Source organism: Saimiri boliviensis, chromosome 12 (assembly GCF_048565385.1).
Source record: "Saimiri boliviensis isolate mSaiBol1 chromosome 12, mSaiBol1.pri, whole genome shotgun sequence".
NCBI lineage: Eukaryota > Metazoa > Chordata > Mammalia > Primates > Cebidae > Saimiri > Saimiri boliviensis.
In genome coordinates this window covers 94,436,904-94,457,179 of record NC_133460.1, presented here as the reverse complement: position 1 = coordinate 94,457,179, position 20,276 = coordinate 94,436,904, and the positions used below count along the sequence as shown (strand labels likewise).

The 20,276-nt window shown below is 42.6% G+C and overlaps 1 protein-coding gene across 1 annotated transcript in view; it reads left to right on the top strand.

Annotated features, from left to right (window-relative positions):
- The first annotated feature begins 1,608 nt into the window (after positions 1 to 1,608).
- XPNPEP1 (X-prolyl aminopeptidase 1) overlaps positions 1,609 to 20,276 on the top strand; it is a 58,291-nt gene continuing 39,623 nt past the window's right edge. Inside the window, exons 1-3 of the mRNA XM_039465092.2 lie at positions 1,609 to 1,718; positions 10,209 to 10,297; positions 17,355 to 17,479. Of these exons, the coding sequence (XP_039321026.1) occupies positions 1,687 to 1,718; positions 10,209 to 10,297; positions 17,355 to 17,479 (246 nt within the window). The 5' untranslated portion in view covers positions 1,609 to 1,686. The remainder of the gene's footprint in view (positions 1,719 to 10,208; positions 10,298 to 17,354; positions 17,480 to 20,276) is intronic.

Sequence of the window (20,276 nt, the reverse complement as noted above, 5' to 3'; positions counted from 1 at the left end):
CACTTCTTTAGTTCTTTTATGCTTTAACTACAGAGTCTAATTTGGCTTGCTTAAATGTTTATTCAATAATAACTTTGAGTTCTTGCGGGTAGCAGAATCTATCTGATACGGGTGTATTAGGCCTTCAGCAAGGTCAAAGGAGGAGGAGGTGCCAATCACCTTTAAAAAATATGGTCACTTTCATTTAGTGCCAGGTGGTGTTGTAAGCACCAGGAATATAACAATGAACAAGAGAGCCACTATCCCTGCTTTTGAGGAGTGCACATTCTGGAACACTCCTTCCCGCAGAAAATATATAATGAGAACATATTACCTGTTAGCTATTGTTCATCATTAAACAAAACAGAAACAATCTCTGCACTGATGGTTATGCCATGTGTGTGTGTGTGGGGGGGGTGGTGGCAGGAGAGGGGGAAGAGTACAGTACACATAAGTACATATTAAAAATCTTGGTAAAAGGTGTTAAGTGCTATCGAAGAAACTAAGTAGGGTAAGGAGGATTAAGAATATTGGAAGGATTTACAAGTTTAAATAGGACGATCAGGTAGGTGATACTTGAACAAAGAGTTGAAGGAAAATGAGGAAAGGAGCCTCAATATTCGGGGAACGAGCAGGTCAAAAGGCCAGGAGGGCACGAGTGTGCCCTGCTTTTTCAAGGATAGTCAGGAGGCCGGTTTAGCTGGAGAAGAGTGAGCAAGGTGAGAACAGGAGGACCTGTGGTTGGGGGCAGATCAAACAGAGCTTTCATCCCGAGTGAAACCGGGAATCAGTGGAAAGTGCTGAGTGGAGAAGTGACCCGGTCTCAGGCTTCAAAGGACTGGTCTGGCGGCTGCTGCACTGTGCAGGGGCGGGGTGTTGGGGGCGCGCTGGGGGCCGTTGTAACCAGAGGGTGGCAGGTGGAGGAGTGCGACAGGATCAGATTGGGGATCTATTTTGGAGGCAGGGCCAACAAGATTTTCTGGCTGATTAGATGTGGGGTGTGAAAGAGAAGGGGCAGGGAGGGTTCCTAAACTTTTGCCCCCTAAGAACGGAGTAGCCATCGACCGAGATGGCAAAGAAGACTGGTGGAGAATGTTTTTGTTTTGTTCGGTGCATTGGGAGTTCCAGGAGTTCCGTTTGGACATTAAGTTTGAAGGGCCTATTTACTATCCAAGTGGAGCGGGTAGCTGGATTTTGAAGCTGTCTGGGGACAGACTTTTGGAGACATTTCTAAAGCTTGAGACCCTGTTCCAAAGCCTTGAAGACCTTGTCGTGGTGCTTCCAGAGCCCGGCCACGTCCCTCTCCTCTCAGCCCTCCTAAACTAGGCTGGAAAATTCCTGGGACAGTAGCCCCTTTATTCGGTAAAGCTCTTTTTTCCTCTTGTGGAAGTGGCGAGAAAAGCGAACAAAAGTGAAGACGCTCGGCAGCACCGTGCCACTTCCCTGCTTGCTGCAGGGAGAGGCGAAGCCGACTGGCATCAACAAGGCCCCGCTCCGCGCCGCACGCGCTGCGGCCGCGAATCCCAGCTCCAGGCGGGTGGGCGGGGCCCGGGGTGGGCGGGGCCGCGGCGCCGGCGCACGCCACCCGAGGGGGCGTGGCCTACATTGCGCGCCCTCCCGCTCTCGCGCCTCCCTCGCGCCGGCCCTTCCGCGGGTGATCAGCTGGTCTGCGCTCCCCTGACGTGGGCTGGGGCACGTCACCGCCGAATGGCAGCCTCCAGAAAGCCACCGCGAGTAAGGTGAGGGCGCTCCGCCGGGAGCCGGCGTCCGGGCAGCGTGCGGCTCCCACTGCGCGGCCGCGCTGGTGGCACCCCGGCGGGCAGGGACCCGCGGGTGAGGAGCCGGGCCGGGCAGTAGGGCGAGGGCCCCGCTGGCCGGAGCCCCCGAGCGGGAGCAGGGGGAGGGGGCCGTGAAGCCGGGCGAGATCCGGTTCGTTTCTGGCGGGTCGGTGGGCCCAGGGACGGCCCGAGCCCGGTCCCTGGACGCGTGTGCCTGGAACTGCGCCGCTCGGCCCGAGGGGGCGGTGGCCGTCACCGCGCCGGCCCGCGGGCAGGCCCCGCCGTTAGAGGAAGTTGGCCCCTCCTGGCCCCTCCTCTTGCCCGGGGAGGTGGGCGAGCCCCTGTCCTCGCCTCTGTTTCCCGGGCATCCAAACCTCAAGTTACAATCTCGACAATAACGGCACCTGCAATTCTCTCTACTGATCTGTCACTTCCACAAAGATAGACGGTTGCGGGCCCCTCCCCACCCAAACGGTTTCAGAGCCTGTGTCAGGGAATGTTTTGGTGTAACCTCCAGGAAAATCCCCCCCAGTAGCGTGCCCTGGGCTCTACTTCGGCACCAGAAGGTGAGAAGGATAATTTCCTGGCCTCAGGTTAAACATGTTTTAGTTTATTCTTCTTTCACAACCAGGGTATACTTATCAGAGCCTCTGACAAAGTGGGAGATGGAGAGACGTGTTCAGAGTTCATGGAGGCCACAGGCCAGACTCCCTGGCCATCCCCAAGGGGTCACCCACCTGCTATCCACTTGAGACATAAATGCACACACTTTGCAGCATGGCCAGGCTTTCTTGCTGAACACAGACCATGGCTCATGCTTGTATTTGTAAGTAGGCGGGTCCCAAACCCACCTTGACCCGGACTTGCCTTTGCCACAGCTTGTTAGGGGTAAGCAGAAAAGCAGACCTACCCTGTGGAAGTATGTGGGGACGGGTGGGGAACTTCCATCTGGAAGGAGCTTCCTGTAAGTGAAGTGCTGGAAATGGATCAGGCAAGTGGATAATGATGAGTTAGGCTGTAGGCCCCAGGTGGCCTTCGAGGGTCAAGGTGATCTGTGCTAGATTTACAGAATCACAGCCTTTTAGGAGCACAAGAGTCTCTTCTATACCAGCTGGTAGAGTCTTTTTACCTCTAAGGAAAGTCCAGTGGACGGTTGAGAGAGGGGAGGTCACATTCCACAGGTACCTCCCTTACTGGTAGAATTTGAGTGCCATCCAGTGTAAAAGTGAGCACTTCTTTCAGTTTAGGTAATGGAAACAACTCAAATTGACTTAGGTAAAATGGGGTTGAGCTGGCTTCTAGTGTCTGAATCCAGGAGCACCACCAACATTGGCTTCACCCTTGGCTTCTCTTTTGCATCACTTGGCTCCGATTTATTCAGTATCGGCTTTGTTCTCAGGCTGACTTTCTCCTTATGGCAGGTTATGACAGTTCTAGGCTGACAGCCCCAGCAGAGAAGTTGAGTCCTCCTTCCTAATGGAGCAGAAGTCCCTGATCGGATTTTCACTGGGCTGACTTAATTCTCATGTTCATCTGTGAACCAATCATTATGACCAGAGGGAGGGATTGACCAACCCTGGGTTCCAGATCCTGATGGGTGTGTCGATAAGACTCCTTTGAACCCTTTGGGCTGAAATGGAGAGGGCACAGTTTCAGAAGGAAAACCAAGGTTCTCATCAAATGGAGGGATGGATTCTGGGTAGCCAAAGAATCCAAAGAATCTGGGTTGCTTACTTCCCAACCTTAGAACTTGTTCCAGTTTACTCTTGTCTCATCCCACTAGGTGTGATTGAGCATCTTGTTCCGTATTTTGCCCCATGCTGAACACTATACCATATGTGATTCCCGTGGACTGGGGTTGTGGGGGTTGTGGGGAGAAGGGGAAGGGGCTGTGAGGTATTCAGAATACTGCCAGGATTTCTTTGAAAAAGAGAGGGAGAAGGCCTTTTCTAGTGCTGCCATAACCATCTTATACAAAGATTGAAAGTGCTCTGCATACTTACTGCCCCTTACCCATCTGGTGGCTCACCATGAAATTGAGAAGGTGTAGGCTGAAGAAATCCTGGAAAGGGTAGGCGCATTGATCTGGAAGTTGGGAGGCGTGAATTGTGGTTCCAGCTCTGTCAGCAGTTAGCTGTGAGGCCTTGAGCTAGTTATTTGATCTTTGTTTCTAGGTTTCCTGGTCTAGAGGAGGGAATTGAGTTAGGTAGTCCCTGAGGTATATTCTAGCTCTAACATTTAACGAGAATTGTGCTTTGACCGAGAATTTGAGAATTTTATCTGTCCTTAAGAATAAGTGAAGGTTGGATAGACCTTGGACTCTACAGAAACCAGGATATGACAAGAGCAGAGCAGCTGTAGTATTTAAGCTGCTTCGTGGCTCCTGTGATCCTGACAGAAAGGTGGAGGTGTTGATGCTCACATAGAGAGTTTGAGCTCGCCTGTCAGACCTGGTTTCTCGTCTTGGCTTTGCATCTACTGAGTTATATGGCCTATGGTAAGTTATTCTTGTTTTTTCTTCTGTAAAATGAATGAATAGGCTTACTCCAGGATAACCGTGGCTGGGCATAGTAGCTCATACCGGTAACCCCAGCACTTTGGGAGGCTGAGGTAGGAGGATCACTTGAGGCTAGGAGTTTGAGACCAGCCTGGGCAATGTGGTAAGATCTTGTCTCTTCAGAAAATTAAAAAAAAAAAAAAATCAGGTGAGTGTGATGGCATATGATTGTAGTTCTAGGTCCTTGGGAGATTGCTTGAGCTTAGGAGTTTGAGGCTGCAGTAAGCTACGACGGTGCCACTGCGCTCCAGCCTGAGTGATACAGCAAGACCCTGTCTCTAAAAAAATGGTAACCTTCCGCCTCCGTAGTCATGTGTCTGAACCAGTCATTGGGATCAGTTACTTATCATTTCCGATACTTACATATGAAGTAATGGGAAATTGGGTGAGAATGTGACTTGTATCCTTATCCAAGAAAGAGTTGTTATAAGACTTATAACAGCTTTATTGAGATACAGTTCACTTACATACAATTCATCTATCTGTTAAAATGTACAATTCAAGTTATTAGTATAGTCACAGAGTTGTACAACTATCACCACAATCATTTTAGGACATTTTCTTCATCCCAAAGAAATCAGGTTACCCATAATCCATCACTCCTCATTTTTCCCAGTCTCACCTCAGCTCTTGGCAACCACTGACACTGCATGTCTACTTCCTGTCTTTATAGATTTGCCTGTTCTGGATATTTTGTGTGAATAGAGTCATATACTATGTGGTCTTTTGTATCAGGCATTTTTTCCTTAGCGTGTTTTCAAGGTTCATCTATGTCATAGGTGTTGATTTCTTTTTATTGCCAAATAACATTCCATTGTATGGATAGAGACTTTTATTAATCAATTCAACAGTTGGGCATTTGAGTTGTTCCTACATTTTGGCAGTTACAGATAATGCAGCTATGTATATTTGTGTACAACTTTTTATAAGGATGTATATATATTTTCAGTTTTCTTGATTATATACATAGGAATTGTTTTCCAAAGCCATTATACCATTATACATTCTTACCAGTAATGTTTGAGAGTTCTAATTTTTCCATACTCTCACCCATACTTGTTATTGTCAGTCTTTTTTATTATAATCTTCCTAGTGGGTGTGAAGTGGTATCTCACTGTGGTTTTAATTTGCATGTCTCTCTTTTTTTTTTTTTTGACACTGAGTCTCGCCCTGTCACCCAGGCTGGTGTGCAATGGCACACTCTTGGCTCACTGCAACCTCTGCCTCCTGGCTTCAAGCGATTCTCCTGCCTTAATCTCCCAAGTAGCTGGAATTACAGGTGCCGGCCACCACGCCTGGCTAATTTTTGTATTTTTAGTAGACACGGGGTTTAACGTGTTGGTCAGGCTGGTCTCGAACTTCTGACCTTGTGATTTGCCCACCTCGGCCTCCCAAAGTGCTGGGATTACAGATGTGAGCCACTGTGCCCAGCCATTGATATGTATTTCTCTAATGACTAATGATGTTGAGTATCTTTTCATGTACTTCTTGGTCATTTATGTACTTTTGCTGAAGAAACGTCTATTCAGATCCTTAGTCCATTTTAAAATTGGGTTATGTCTTTTTATTGAGTTGTAATAATTCTTTATTCTGGATACTAGACTCAACAGATTTGCAGATATTTTCTCCCATTCAGTGGGCCGTCATACATTTTCTTAATGTTATCCTTTGAAACACAAATGTTTAAAATTCTGATGAAGTCCAGTGTATCTCTTTTTTCTTTTGTTGCTATGCTTTTTGATTAGTGTCTTAAGTCATTGCCTAATCCAACGTCAGGCAGACTTTGTTTTTGCTTTAAGAGTTTTACAGTTTAGCTCCTAGATTCATGCCTGTGATCCATTGTATATCGTATGAGGTGGGTTAAACTTCATTTTTCTTTTTTTTGAGACAGGGTCTCTCTCTGTCACCAAGGCTAGACTGCAGTGGGGCAATCACAGCTCCCTGCTGCCTTGACCTCTCTGGCTTAAGTGATCCTCCCACCTCAGCCCACCTCAGCCTCCTAAGTAGCTGGGACCACAGGTTTGCACCACCAAACCTGGCTTGTTTTTGTATTTTTTGCAGAGATGAGTTTTGCCACAGTGCCCAGGCTAGTCTTGAACCCGTGGACTCAGGCAATCTGCCCGCCTCAGTCTCCCAAAGTGCTGGGATTATAGATGTGAGCCATTGTGCCTGCTCTCTCCCCCAAAGCCTTTTTTTTTTTTTTGAGACAGAGTCTTGCTCTGTAACCTAAGCTGGAGTGCAGTGGTGCTGTTATGGTTCACTGCAGCCTCGACCTCCAGGGCTCAAGTGATCCAGCCCATCTCAGCCTCCAGAGTAGCTGGGACTACCAGTGCGTGCCACCATGCCTGGCTAATTTTTGTATTTTTTGTAGAAATGGAGTTTTGCTATGTCAGAAACTTTATTCTTTTGCATGTGGATATTTAGTTGTCCTGCATCATTTGTTGAGGAGACTATTCCTTCCCCATTGAATGGTCTTGGCATCCTTTTCAAAAATCAGTAAATGTGAGGGTTTATTTCTGGACTCTTAATTCTGTTTTACTCACTTGTAAGTCCATTCTTACGCTAGTACCACACTGTCTTGGTTACTATAGTTTTGTATTTAGGTTTGAAATTGGGAAGGGAGAGTTCTTTTCAAGATTTTGTTCTTTTTCAAGATTGCTTTGGCTATTCTGGGTCCCTTGTGTTTCCATGTGAATTTTAGAATCTGCTTGTCAATTTCAGCCTATGAGCTAGCTGGAATTTTGGCAGGGAATACATTGAGTCCATAGATCAATTTGGGAAGTACTGCCATCTTACCAATAGTAAACCTTCCAATCCGTGACCATGGAATAGCTTTCGTTTATTTATGTCTTCTTCAGTTACTTTCAGCAGTCTTTTTTGTTTTTAATGGTGTTCATTTTGTATTTCTTTCGTTAAATTTATTTCTAAGTATTTTTGTTTTTGATGTTACTGTAAATGGACTTTTCTTAATTTTAGTTTTGGGTTGTTCATTACAAGGATATAGAAGTCAAACTGATTTCTTTAAATGTTGATTTTTGTATCCTGCATTCTTGATGAACTCAGTTATTAGTTCTCATTTTGTTTGTGGATTCTTTAGGATTTTCTATGTTCAAGATGATGTCATTTGCAAATAGAGATAGTTTTACTTCTTCTTTTCTAACATGGATGCCTTTTGTTTCATTTTCTTGCCTACTTGCCCTAGATGCAACTTCTGACACACTGTTGAATAGAAGTGCCAAGAGTAGACATCCCTGTTTTGTTCCTGATCATAGGGGAAAGCATTCCGTCTTTCAGTATTAAAAATAATGTTAACTGTAGGTTTTATAATACCCTTTGTCAGGTTGAGGAATTTTTCTTCTAGTTTGCTGAGTACTTTTATCTTGAAGGGGCATTGGATTTTGTCATGGTTTTTCTGCATTTGTTGAGAAGATCTTGTAGATTTTGTTCTTCATTCTGTTGATAGGGCCTATTACAGTAATTGCTTTTTCATATATTAAGCCAACCTTGTATTCCTGGGATAAATCCCACTTGGCAATGATGGTATATGGTCTTTTTTATATTGTTCTGGATTCAGTTAGCTAGTATTTTGTTGAGGATATTTGTATTTATATTTAGAAGACGTATTGGGGTGTCTTACTTCTTTCTGAAAGAATAGTATGTTTTCCCTAGGTAAGAACTTCTCATTCTGTCCAGTAAAACTAAAGTCACAGCCATATGAAACCAGACCTGCAGTCATTGGTAAAGCTGTCTAGTTACCTGGTTCTTGCCATGGTGGTAGACTGAGCCAATGTGACCCTCTCTGTCTTTACCAACATGTATAATTTAACATGTAAGTTAAATTATGACTTAATTAACTTCGAGTTCATAGCTGAGTAAAATTCAAAACCTTTTCTGTGACCCACAATAGGCCTCCTAGTGCCTCTATAAACCACTTACTTGTCTGTAAACCACTTACCTCCCCATCCCCTGATACAAACACACTGCACTGGCCTTCTTGCTTTTCCTCAGGTACACTAGTCATACGCTGCCTCAAGGCCTTTGCACTTGCTGTTCTTTTTTCGGAATGTTGTTCCCCTAGCCATTCATGTGACTTGCTTCCTCACTCTTTTTAAGTCTGTGCTAAATTGTTGTCTGTTACCAGAGAGGCTGTCCATGGCTACCCCATATGAAATCATCCTTCCCCTTACCTTCTTGATATTTTCTTCTCCTTGCTCTGCTTTACTTTTTTTTTTTTTTCACAAAATGCGTTCTTATTACCTGGCATACTGTGTACTTGTTTTGTGTCTGTTGCGTTCTCTTCCTTGTCCTCTCCCCAGTCTTCCTGCCTTGTCGATTTGTTGAAGTCACAGATCTTGTCAATTTTGTTCACTGTTGTGCCCAGAATAGGGCCTGGATTATGGGATATTTTTCAATAAATATTTGTTGACTGAATGAACTTGGAAGAAAGAGAAATCTTCAAGTGCCAGAAATTTAGAGGGAACTTAACACCTGAATGGTACACTATAACCAGAGCCTGCGAAAGTTATCAGATGCAGATATAGACCTCCATGCCTGGTGTCCAGGGCATTAGACTATCCCCATATGTGAAGAAGAAGTTTGTGTGCAAATCTTCCAGCTAAGAAATTAATGTGAAAGTCTTGCTGGGCGCGGTGGCTCAAGCCTGTAATCCCAGCACTTTGGGAGGCCGAGGCGGGTGGATCACAAGGTCGAGAGATCAAGACCAACCTGGTCAACATGGTGAAACCCCGTCTCTACTACAAATACAAAAAATTAGCTGGGCATGGTGGCGCGTGCCTGTAATCCCAGCTACTCAGGAGGCTGAGGCAGGAGAATTGCCTGAACCCAGGAGGCGGAGGTTGCGGTGAGCCGAGATCGCGCCATTGCGCTCCAGCCTGGGTAACAAGAGCGAAACTCCGTCTCAAAAAAAAAAAAAGAAAGTCTTAGAAGCAAACAATAACAGAACTGCTTGTACAAACCAGGACATATCACATTCTTATAAATAAATAGCCTCTGTTGAAGATAAGCTCTTAATGAAAGATCACAAAGCACAGAAGGAATGAACCACCAAGAAGGAGAGGCAGCAGACTCAGCAAACATTGAGGGTTACTCTCCCAAGATCTATTGGAAAGTATGGGAGAAATTATAAAATAAGGGACTAAAATGACAAAAGTGTGAAGAGTAGGCATTTTTTCACAGAGTGAAACAATAGGACACTGTAAAGAAAGAACGGGGAGTTATGAAAAAGAATCAACTAGAACTTGTATGAGGAAAAAAAATAATCATTGAAAATAAATCTTCTTAGTCTAGTTAAACCGGAGGTTAGACATAGCTGAAGAGGATATATGAACTGGAAGCTAGAGCTGAGCAAGTTTACCTGCAATGGTGATGTTTTACACCTGCAAGTTTTTTTTTTTTTTTTTTTTTTTTTTTTTTTTTTTTTGAGACGGAGTTTCGCTCTTGTTACCCAGGCTGGACTGCAATGGCGCGATCTCGGCTCACCGCAACCTCCGCCTCCTGGGTTCAGGCAATTCTCCTGCCTCAGCCTCCTGAGTAGCTGGGATTATAGGCACGCTCCACCATGCCCAGCTAATTTTTTGTATTTTTAGTAGAGACGGGGTTTCACCATGTTGACCAGGTTGGTCTCGATCTCTCGACCTCGTGATCCACCTGCCTCGGCCTCCCAAAGTGCTGGGATTACAGGCTTGAGCCACCGCGCCCGGCCACACCTGCAAGTTTTACATCAAACTTTTATTTATTCTGCCACTGATATGGGGGTGTGAGTTCTTCTGACTCATGTAAGAGAACTGCTGAGTTAAGTGATGTCCTCTCTGACTGAGCCTTGCCACGTTTATTGTGGTCAAAGTCTGCAACTTCCTGTTCTTTCTCTCCTTCAGGGCGAACCACCAGGATTTTCAGCTGAGAAATTTAAGAATAATTGAACCTAAGGAGGTGACACACTCAGGAGACACAGGTGTGGAAACAGGTAATAATTTTGTCTGGAAATTAGATGGAATATCTGAAAAGGATTTGAGATCTCCACCCCGACCCTAGGTTGCATGAGAAGAAGAGGGTAAGGAATTAGTAACAGATCATGACTCGGGGGTATCTGAAAGTTAAAAATCATTTTGTTTTTTTGGCTTTCTGGGTGGTTGGTATATTTACCATTTTTTTAATGTAGTAAGTTAAAGAATTACAGCTTTTTTTTTTTCATTTTCCATTTTTGTAGGGATAGTGGTGGTGGTGGAGGAGGAGACAGGTTATTATTGAAAATGTTCTCTATTTCATTAATACAGTCCATTATTGATTACCATATAAATTAGCTTTCAACTTTGATCATAAAATTGCAAAATGAGAAAAGTTTATAATATATTATTGTGCTTTATAAATTGAGTGTGCATTTAGGAACGTCTTTTGGGAAATGTTTCTGGGCTGTCTCTTCTCCCCAGAACTGGTTAATTGTCTGATGAGTTAACAGAAACCTGAATTCTGAAAAGTGGTATATTACTGTATTTTTTTTTTTTTTATGTAAGCTAGTATTGTTCTACCAACTACTTAGGAGAGCCACTTTTTTTTTTTTTTTTTTCAGCTGACTGAAAAATTGATTTCTTGTAAGAAACCATGCCTATCTAATCTCTGTTTGGCACATCAATGATACAATTGTATGCAGTTTTAGAACCTTTTCTTTAAAAAATGTAGATGTATCCGATACATTTTGGTCCATATTAGGAGGTAGCAGATGAAGGAGGAAAAAGGAAGTAAAGAAAGGAAAAAAGTGATGGAATCATCAAATTTAGAGCTGGAAGATAACTTCTTTTTCTTTTTGTAATATGTGAGGAAATAGAGGTTAGGGAGCTTCAGTTGCCTGAGGTTGTAGAGCCCAGCTGGAAACTGGAGCTCACTTGTTTTGCTTCTGTTGGTCTTAGAACACTTTAAGCCTCTATTATGTCTCCCAGATAACATGGTGTATAGAGCATGGACTTGGGAATTGCATAGACCTTGAGTCCTGGTTCCTGATGATCCAGCTGACTTGGGCAAGTACTTAACTCCTTTTAACTCCTATTCCTTTATGTGTAAAATGAGAATAGTGAAACCTCCCTTGGAGGATTATTGTGAGAATTAGTCACTAATGTATGTAAAGCCCTTAGCCTCCCTCAGCTGTGCAACAGAGAAACAAACCACTACCTCTAAAGCTATTGATGCTGGAAGAGCATCTGTGCATGTGTTAAGATGCTGAAATTGGAGTAAAGTGCCCTTTTCCATTCTTATAACAAGACATGTAGGAATTCCAGCTGGTGCTTCAGATCCAGATTCAAATATTTCTTGAGCTCCTGCAGTGTATTAGATGCTGTGCGTGGTGCTTTCACACATGTTATCATGTTTAATTTGCCTGGCCACCAGTGAGGTAAGTATGGTGTGCTTTTCATGTACAATCAGTGAAAAATCTTGTTGTGATTAAAGGCTGAAGATTTGGGAACTTATTTCTAAAAGCAGACCTATATGTGTAAGACTTTTAAGTGAGTCATTCTTTGTAAGGCAGAGTTTGAAAATATCTGCCAGTGTATGGGCTAATGTTTCATTGTGGAGTAGGCCTGTTGCTCTTGGCTTCCCACTTTTCTGCACACTTTGCTTGGCTCTTGGCTGTTTCTAACATTTCTGAAAAGTCACAGGATGTAGAATGAGAAGATGTCATAATATGGCACCTTGCAAGAGCCTACCTTTCTTTTTTCACTGAAGATTCATTACTGTTTATTGAATCTGAAAAGATCATAGACAGAATGTTGTGACTTTCATTTAGCCATCTTTCAGTGAGCATATGTATATGTTAGGTATAGATAGATGGATACAGAGGTGACATCATCCCTGCCTTCAGGAGAAGTGGCATACCCACCTGTTACACCATTTATCACATTGCATTTATGGTTACTTGTGTGTCTAACTCTGATAACATTAAACATTTATATTTATTATGTGCCAGGTACTGTTTCTAAGTGCTGTACGTATAGTAACTCATTTACTACTTATAAAAATTATGAGGGTCATCAGCTGCAACTTTCACTTCCTCCATCTTGGCTGCCTTTTCAACCACCGCCATCTCTATGGCTGGGGCTCATATAATGCACCAATTTTGCTCTCTCCTTAGCTCCAGCTGCTCACCCGTTCAGTCACTTTCATTACCTGTTTTCCTTGTGGCTACAGCTGCCTCAGCCACCAGGGCCCAGTGTATTCACTTCACTGGTGCTTGCCTCACTGCCTCAGCCATTGCCCATTGCTGCCTTCTTCACCTCCACTGTTGCTGCCACTGCCCCTTACCACATCCTAACTATTGGTTATGGTATTGGGACTTCTTTCATCATGTCTGATAGTGATGATAAAGAAGTAGCTGCATTTCACCCAGAGCATGAACCAAATGTGATGGGCCTGAAGGATGAGGAAGTAGGAAGAAGGAAGTGTTGAGTGTCGATGGGGACAGGTAGCATTGTGGAGGGGAGAGTCACAGCTGTGCTTTAATGAAGTGACACTGATGAGGCTGATGATGCTGTGAGGGTGACACGCCAGTCACGAGGGGACATGTGATGATGTGACGGTGGTGGTGATGCAGGAGTGAGGAGGCAGGTTGTGATGACCAGGAAGCAGGGGATGTTTCTGACCGGATTCACTTTGTCTTTGTTGGTTTTTAGTTTGCAGTTGAAGATTTTGTGCTCATCATTCGTTGTGTTGACTCTATTGTTGGAGTTAGTGACAGATGGTATTGATACTACAATTAGCATAAACAGCCAGCCAGTGCCACCAAAATCCTTAAGTCAGATTCTATAAGGAAATAAGTGATATCGTAAGAAAGTATATTGGACTCTTAACGTATATTTGTATTTTAAAATTCCTGAAGCCAAGGCTATACTCCAGACCAGTTAAGTCAGATGTTCCCCAGATAGTTCTAATGTGCAGCCAGTGTTGAGGTACTACTTTTAAATAAATAAACCTTCATTTTTGCTTGACTATTTTAAAGAATGGTAACTTGCTCCGAAATATGGTTTGAAAACATGATAAATCTATTCTGAAGCTCCTGAAAGATAATCAGAGTAAAATTTTTTGATACTGGCAAGCTTGTGAGATCACAATGGGCTTTATTTTGAACCCCCAATGGAGGTGTTGACGTATAAACTTGGATCAGACTACATACTTCTGATCCCTTTCTCTGATAGGTGAGACATTATAGGCCCAGTAGATTAGACAAAAGAAAGGATAGCTGGATGCAGCATTGTATACCTGTAGTCCCACCTACTTGGGAGGCTGAGGCAGGAGGATTGCTTGAGTCCAGGAGTCCAGCCTGGACAATGTAGCAAGACCCTGTCTCCCCTGGGGGGCGGGGAGGGGGAAAAGAGTGTCTGTCTGAGCAATAGTCAGAAGCAGCTGTAATGCAAGGAACATGGATATGCTTGAATTATGACCAGCACAGTTTCCGTTGACTCTTCCTTTGAGTACTTCTCTCTTCTTAGAGTCCTGAGATGAAGCCCTAAGACGTGCTGTTGAAGTTGGCCTTGCTGCAGATGATAAGTGGGACGCTTTTTCTATTTCAAGATCAGTATAGTATCCCATAGGGGATTCTATTGGAGATAACCATAACAACAGAGGCATAGAAGCCTAAGGTGCTGGTGATGATGAAGAGGTAGAAGCAAATGAGTATGTTAAAGAAAAAGATCCAAAAGAGGATCTATGCCCAGCAGGGTTTAAACTACAGCAAGTCAGGATGTCAGTCTTTGAAGATCACCTCATGTAATTGCCTTGATTTAACTCTCCATTACTTACAGAATTGTACGTTACAATGTTTTTGATTAAGCAAAATATTTTTATTTGTTAAAAAATGAGTTGGCAAACTCCAAAACACCAAAAACACCGAATGAGGTGAAATTGTACGTCTACTCAAAACCTGCACACAAACGTTTATAGCAGCTTTATTCGTAATTACCAGAACCTGGAAACAACCAAGATGTCCCTCAGGAGGTGACTGGATAAGTGGTGCATCCAGATAATGGAGTGTTATTCAGAGCTCAGGAAATGAGCTATCAAGCAATAAAAAGACATGGCGGAACCTTAAATACATATTGTTAAGTGAAAGAAGTCAATCTGGAAGGGCTCCATATTGTATGTTTCTAACTATATGACGTTTTAGAAAAGGCAAAACCATGGAGACAGTAGAAAAGGTCAGTATTGTCAGGGGTTAGAGGAGACGGGGAAGGAATAGGCTGCCCGTGCATAGATAATTTTTAGGGCACTGGAAGTACTCTGTGTGATGCTGTAATGCTGGATACATGCCATTATGTTTGTCAAAACCCATGGAATGTACAATACCACAAATGAACTCAGGAGTAAGCTATGGACTTAGGGTGATGATGATATATTAATGTTAAGTTCATGCATTCTAGCAAATGTACTACTTTGGTGGGGGATGCAGATAGTGGCAGGGAACTATGTGGGTGTTGGGGCTGAAGCTATGTGGGAACTCTGTATTTTCTGCTCAGTTTTGCTGTGAACCTGTAACTGCTCTAAAAAAATAAAGTCTATTAACCCTAGAAGAAAACCTAGGCAATACCATTCGGGATACAGGCATGGGCAAAGACTTCATAACTAAAACACCAAAAGCAATGGCAACAAAAGCCAAAATTGACAAATGGGCTCTAATTAAGCTACAGAGCTTTCTGCACAGCCAAAGAAACTATCATCAGAGTGAACAGCCAACCTACAGAATGGGAGAAAATTTTTGCAATTTGTCCCTCTGCCGAAAGGCTAATATCCAGAATCTACGAAGAACTTAAACAAATTTACAAGAAAAAAACAACCCCATCAAAAAGTGGGTGAAGGATATGAACAGACACTTCTCAAAAGAAGACATTTATGTAGCTAACAAACATATGAAAAAAAGTTCATCATTACTGGTCATTAGAGAAATGCAAATCAAAACCACAATGAGATGCCATCTCATAACCATTTACAATGGCCATCATTAAAAAGTTAGAAAACAACAGACGCTGAAGAGGATGTGGAGAAATAGGAACACTTTTATACTGTTGGTGAGAGTGTAAATTAGTGCAACCATTGTGGAAGGCAGTGTGGTGATTCCTCAAGGATCTAGAACCAGAAATACCATTTGACCCAGGAATCCCATTCCTGGGTATATACCCAAAGGATTATAAATCATTCTATTTTAAAGACATGTACACATTTATGTTTATTGTAGCAGTATTCACGATAGCAAAGACTTGAAACCACCTAAATGCCCCTCAGTGATAGACTGGATAAAGAAAATGTAACATATACACCGTGGAATAGTATGCGGCCATAAAAAAGGATGTGTTCATATCCTTTGCAGGGACATGGATGAAGCTGGAAACCATCATTCTTATCAAACTGACACAGGAACAGGAAATCCAAAACCACATGTTCTCACTCATAAGTGGAAGTTGAACAATGAGAGCACATGGACACAGGGAGGGGAACATCACACACCGGGGCCTGTCGGAGGGTTGGGGGGCTAGGGGAAGCATAGCATTAGGAGAAATACCTAATACAGATGACAGGTTGATGGGTGCAGAATACCACCATGGCACGTGTGTACCTATGTAACAAACCTGCACATTCTGCACATGTACCCCAGAACTTAAAGTATAATAATAATAACAAAATAAAGTCTATGAAAAATGAGTTGGAAAAACTCATTATTGTACTTCAAATTCTAATAGTATAATTTTGTGCCAGTGTATGGGATATGGTGAAATAGGTGTGATCACCATTCTATAATTGGCTCCTTCTGAAGTTGTTTTGTTATGTGGACTTAGGATGACCGCTATGATGTTTATCAGAACATTAACTAATATCAGTATTTGTTGGAAAAGGTGTTTTCTCAACATGGTTAAAATGGTTAAGAGAGCTTGCATCATCTGTGCTTCCTAGTGAGTGTAAGAGACTATCCCTGTCTATAGATATAGTTGGAATAAGTTTAAGAATTTCTAGTATGACCACAGTTAACATCTTTAACATTTCATTTTAATTAGTTTTATATTTATGTTCCTAATTTGTATTTTCTAAAGCTGGTGATTCCAGCTCTGGTTTTATTTGAATGATAGACTCCCCTGAGACCTTGGGACTTCTTGGGGCTTAGCTTGGAAACCTTGGGTCTCATCCACTTTCTATACTTTAAAGAGAAGAATACAGAGCATTGAGGCCCTGGTCCCTTTCTCCCTTGCACAGCTAGTTGATAGCAGGTATTCACTAGAAGATAAGACTTTTGACTCCTAGTGCACTGAACTTTCTTCTCTAAATCTGTAATTGGCTATTTAACAAAAGCTTTATAAAACATACTTCTTTTAAAGCAGTCAAATTTAAAAAGCAGAAAAATACAAGAAGAAAACAATTACTCCAAGTTTACTTATCCAAAGGTAACCACTGTTAACATTTGGGTGACTGTCCTTCTAGAAACTTCTCTCTGCATATATACATACGCAATTAAAAAATATAAGAACAATCTATATGTGTGGTTTTTTTTTTTGTTTTGTCATCTGTTTTTGATCACCCACAAGTGTTGTCTAGGCATTTTTTCCAAATTAACTATGTAATTCTTTTCTACGTCTGTGTAATTTTTAATGAGTATACAGTATACTGTTGTATGTATTATAGTTTATTTAACTGATCATATACCTCGCCTATCTTTTTCTACTATAAACAAAGACACTTAAATTTCTGTGTACTTGCTTATCTCCTATTCTTGAATAAAGTCCTAGGAGTAAAAGAGGAAACCAGTTATTTTGAAAATGGTTAATAGCTAAACTTTTCTGACCACAATGGCTATTTGGAGGTAGTATTTAAGAACTGTGACCATTACTGTTTCTTGCAGCTTTGGTCTTGGTCTGGTGGTGGGGTGGTCAGGTTGAAGACCTAACTGGGAGTGGGGCAGAACGTGGAAGGCACTTCTCTGTGGCCCACTTTGAACTGGACATTGAATTGCAGGGGGCAGGCTGGTTTTGAAATAAGCTCTTCTGTTGTTGCAGACAGCAGAATGCCTCCAAAGGTGACTTCAGAGCTGCTTCGGCAGCTGAGACAAGCCATGAGGAACTCTGAGTATGTGACTGAACCGATCCAAGCCTACATCATCCCGTCGGGAGATGCTCATCAGGTACTGCATGGAAATGGACTGGTGATGGAACTCTTCAGCCTCTCCTTTCTTTTCGGTCTTTTTTCCCCAGCCCTAATGTGTTTGTAGGATTCTAATTGTCAACCTACAACCAGGCATGTCATCTAGGGCTTGCTGTGGGGATCTGTGTCCAATAGGTCTCATTGAATTCTTGTGGATTGGCCCTGGCTTCCTTGATTCCCGTGACTTAGTCAGCTTTCAATAAAAACTGTGGAAGAATTAGTGGGCCAATTTAGGGACAGAGGTTCTGGACCTTTCTGTTGCTGGCATATTCCACACCTCCTCTGCCACACCTTGCCCCTAGCAGAATTGCTTGCCCTGCCTCTCTTTTGTCCAATTCAGGAGAGTTGGATTTGGAGAGGCAGAGACCTCATGTGATAGGGTTGACAGGCAGTAGGGTGAAGGGATTCTAGGATCCACTGTGAGGTCATTGAGCCAGCAAGTATTCGAGTGCTTACACTGTGGTTATGGTGTTGCAGGGTTCAAAGATGAATTTAATGTTGTATGTCTGCTGTCACTGGGGTTATGGTTTAGTGAGAGAGGAAATAATATAAAAGTACTATTCTTCCATGGAATTATCTGTAAGTATAGTTTCCCCAGCCTTGGCCTATGTATAAGGCCCTAACTATGTCAGTATTAGACATGATACAGAGATGAAAATTGTTCCTGGTTTTAAGAAGCATACAGCTTAACAGTAGAGTTTAGATGTATATGCACATACCTGTATTGTAAGGTAGAATTTGGTAAGTGCAGTCAAGAAAATCTGGACAGAGGCTGTAGAAGTTTGAGGGGCGAGAGGGGAGGATGATGAAGAGCTTCATGGCATAGGGGAGGCATTTGAATTGGACCTTGAAGGATGGGTGAAGTTTGGGTAAATAGAGGGATGGGGTGGGGAGGAGGAGAGAGGTTCTAGGTAGAAGTATTAATAGCAGCAAAGGCAAAGAAAGAGGGAAGCTTTGCGTACTTTTCAGAAACAATGAGGTAAGTTTCCCTGGCAAGAGCCCAGGGAAGTAAAAAGCAATAGTGGAAAATAAAGCTGTTGTTGTAGGATTCTTCAGTTGCAGGTAACAGAAACTGCCTTGAGATACCTTGAGCAATAAAAGTGCTTTATAAGGATTCAAAGGTAGAGCCACCACATTGGCACAACTCTAGATTATGAATGGTGCTTTTGGAATTATGCATGTCAGGGCCTCAGATAGGGTGTCTTGTGGAACCTGAGGGCAGGAATGCAGCAGGCCCTCAGGAAGAACTGGGACGGGAGGGTTGTCAGGTCTTGCTGCATATCAGTTTCTCTTTTTCAGCCAACTGGGAGGGTCATATAAACCTGGCAACACCTACATTTATATCTTTTCCTCTCTTACTTTCAAGATACCAGATTGAGCTAGAGCCTTAATCCCCCAAATTCAAAGTCCAGGGTCAGAAGTTGATTGGCATATATAGCAACTTGGTTCTGCTTGGTCTGGTTACTGTGTGTGTGTGTGTGTGTGTGTGTGTGTGTGTGTGTGTGTGTATGTGATGTCATGTGGTACAGACATGAGTAATGAGGGTAATGGGGGGCCACCAGTCCACCATGTTGGAGGGGGTGGTAGATGAGGGTATTTTTGTAAGTTGAATAAAGATCCCGAAAGATGTCCATTTTGGCTGGCTGACTTCCTGCTCCCCAAAGGTCCTAGTCTACATGATTGTGACAATGTCAGGCCTGTATTAACTGGGGAACAACCTCAAGATTGGATCTCTGCCTGGAGACTTGGATTTCCAGGACTTAGGAGCAAATGAAGGGCTGAAATGAATAAGCAAAGGGATCAGATATTTGAGGCAACAGCATGAAGTTTAGGATACTTCGACGTTTAGAATAGAGTTCCCCAAACTGTGTTCTTTAGTATTCCTGTTGTGTCTTATAAGATGGTCTACAAAAAAAATATTTGCTAATTGAGAAAATAGTGAAATGAGCTGAACAGTGGTTTTTTTTATTGTGGTAAAAAATGTATAATATGACATTTATCATCTGAATTATTTAAAAATGTACAATACTGTAATGTTAACTGTATATACATCTTCTTGTGTAACAGATCTCTAGAATTTTTTCTGTCTTGTGAAACTGAAACTGTATATCCATTAAACAGCCCCTCCCAGTCTCTCTCCTCCCCTCCTATCCCTGGCAACCACCATCCTACTTTCTCTTAAGAGTTTGCCTACTTTAGATAACTCATGTAATTAGAATCATGCAGTATTGTGACTAGCTTATATCATTTAGCATAGTGTCCAAGATTCATCCATGTTGTAACATATGACAGAATTTCTTTCTTTTATAAGGCTGAATAATATTCCATTTTATTTAGAGGCCATTTTTTTTTTTTAAAACCTGTTCATCTGCAGATGGTCATTTCAGTTTTTTCCACCTCTTGGCTATTGTGAGTAATGGTGCAATGAATGCAGTTTTGCAAATATCTTTTTGAGATCCTGTTTTCCATTCTTTTGGATATATGCCTACAAGTGACATTGTCAGATCACATGATCCTTCTATTTTTAATTTTTTGGGGACCTTCCATACTGTTTTCTGCAGCACCTGTACTATTTTGCATTCTCCCCACTAGTGCACAGGGTTCCAGTTCTTCCACTTCCTCACCAATACTTGTTACTTTTTGTTTTGTTTTGAGGTGATGGCTCACTGTGGATTTGATTTGCATTACCTGATGATTAGTGATGTTGAGTATCTTTTCATATGCTTTTCGGCCCCATTTCTATATTTTCTTTGGAAAAAATGTCTCTTCAAGTTCTT